Source organism: Ailuropoda melanoleuca, unplaced genomic scaffold, assembly GCF_002007445.2.
Source record: "Ailuropoda melanoleuca isolate Jingjing unplaced genomic scaffold, ASM200744v2 unplaced-scaffold11020, whole genome shotgun sequence".
Lineage (NCBI taxonomy): Eukaryota > Metazoa > Chordata > Mammalia > Carnivora > Ursidae > Ailuropoda > Ailuropoda melanoleuca.
The window spans coordinates 1-2230 of record NW_023179417.1 but is presented as its reverse complement, the minus strand read 5'-3'; the positions used below and the strand labels follow the sequence as shown (position 1 = coordinate 2230).

General features: G+C 41.9%; 1 protein-coding gene across 1 annotated transcript; it reads left to right on the top strand.

Annotated features, from left to right (window-relative positions):
• The first annotated feature begins 926 nt into the window (after positions 1-926).
• LOC117797675 (olfactory receptor 51H1-like) lies at positions 927-1923 on the top strand. The gene is given in 3 exon segments (XM_034650090.1): positions 927-1067; positions 1070-1531; positions 1534-1923. Coding segments are annotated over 3 exon segments (993 nt in total).
• The last annotated feature ends 307 nt before the right edge of the window (positions 1924-2230 follow it).

The window sequence follows — 2230 nt, the reverse complement described above, 5'->3', positions numbered from 1 at the left end:
TGGGAGAAATGGGTTTTACTCTTTATTGACTGTATAAAAGACAGAGAGGGGATATTTAATTCATATGTTTTGGAGGCAAGTGTGAAATTGGTTAAATGTTGGTTTGATGAAGGAAGAGGTTTTAAGAATGGCCCCAAGTTTCTGGTACGTTAGCTGATTCTCAAAATAAAATCCTATAAGTGGTTACTCTCATATCCTATGTGTGGTTGTTTCTGGGCCACCTTTATTACCTGTTCCTTGCTACTTTAAAATGAGATTATGGAAAATTATAAATTGTTAAAATGTGTGAAGATTAAATATTAATTTGAACAGTTTTATCACAAATGTGTTTATTTACAAATATAGGCCATTATAAATACAGTGACATAAATNGCTACTTTAAAATGAGATTATGGAAAATTATAAATTGTTAAAATGTGTGAAGATTAAATATTAATTTGAGCAGTTTTATCACAAATGTGTTTATTTACAAATATAGGCCATTATAAATTCAGTGACATAGATGCATAGGCATGTGGGAATGCACACACATATATATGTGTGCACCTGAGACTGTATGTGCACACACACGCATGCACACATAGATTTGTATGACATGGGTTTGGGATGGCAGCGTTATTGTCTGTAGGTATTTGTGTGGAGTGGTGCTGTGAGCTTAGTGGGTTTTTTGATTGTTTAGCAAAAAGCTCTACACTATTAAGCCCTTGGGTGCTACTGCTCCATCTCATGTGATTGTCTAGGAAGCAAAAGGACAAAGTGATACCAAAAAACTCCTAGACGCTGTTTTTAACATCACCGCCCCCTCTGTTGTTCCTCTTCTGTATTCATAAAACCATTTACCTATCTTCTATGAAAATATATTTCCAACTTAGGAGCTGCAAGCTAAGTGGGAGAGTCCAGTCTCCCCCAACAGTGACAACATGGCAATGAACTCAAATGCATCACAACCCAACCACCACAGTTTCATTTTGACAGGTATCCCTGGGATGCCAGATAAAAACGCATGGATGGCCTTTCCCCTGGGATTTCTCTACACACTAACTCCCCTGGGAAATGGTGCCATCTTNCTCTCCTGGGAAATGGTGCCATCTCAGCTGTCATCAAGGTAGATGAAAGTCTCCCTGAGCCTATGTACTACTTCCTCTCCATCTTGGCTGTCTCTGATGTTAGTCTCTCCATGTCCACCTTGCCCTCCGTGCTCAGCATCTTCTGGTTTAATGTCCCTGAGATTCCCTTTGATGCATGCATCACACAGATGTTTTTCATCCATGGATTTGGAGTGGTAGAATCAGGAGTACTAGTGTCCATGGCCTTCGACAGATTTGTGGCCATCCGAGACCCATTACGCTACGCTTCCGTCCTCACCCATGGCATCATTGGAAAGATTGGAATAGCTGTCCTCACCTGGGCAGTCTGTGTGGTCTTCCCTGTGCCTTTCCTTATAAAGCGGCTACCCTTTTGCCATTCCAATGTCTTGTCTCATTCATACTGTCTCCACCAAGATGCAATGTGGCTAGCCTGTGCCAGCACCCANGGCTAGCCTGTGCCAGCACCCGCATCAACAGTCTCTATGGCCTCATCATAGTCATCTTCACGTTGGGGCTGGATGCCCTCATCATTCTCTTTTCTTATGTGCTCATCCTGAAGACCGTGCTGGGCATTGCTTCCAGAGACGAAAGGCTCAAAGCCCTCAACACCTGCCTCTCTCACATCTGTGCTGTGCCCCTCTTCTATGTTCCTCTCATTGGTGTCACCATGACCCACAGATTTGGAAAGCATTTATCACCAGTAGTGCACACACTCATGGCCAATATCTATCTGTTACTGCCCCCTGTACTCCATCCCATTGTCTGTAGTGTGAAGACCAAGCAGATACGGAGGGGAATCGCATACATGTTCCAGAGGAGAACGAACAGGGCCTAGGGAAATCAAGTCAAGTGTAAGATGCAGCAGTTTCAGCAGTTCCAAAGCAGCCAGGTTATGCACATCTAGTAAAATGCAAGGGTGGGCAAGTCTTGTGGGTGACAATACAACACTGGTCATTCTTGTTCTGTATAAGCTCCATTTTGAAATACATACATTTTGATACCTGGCGTCACATACCAAATCTAATTTAATTAAACCGTAATTTTTCTTCTTTGAAACTAGAGATGAACATCATCAGTAATGATATAAATTATCACCTGCTTATCTAGATAACACTTATGAGTACTTACTCACATAACATGAA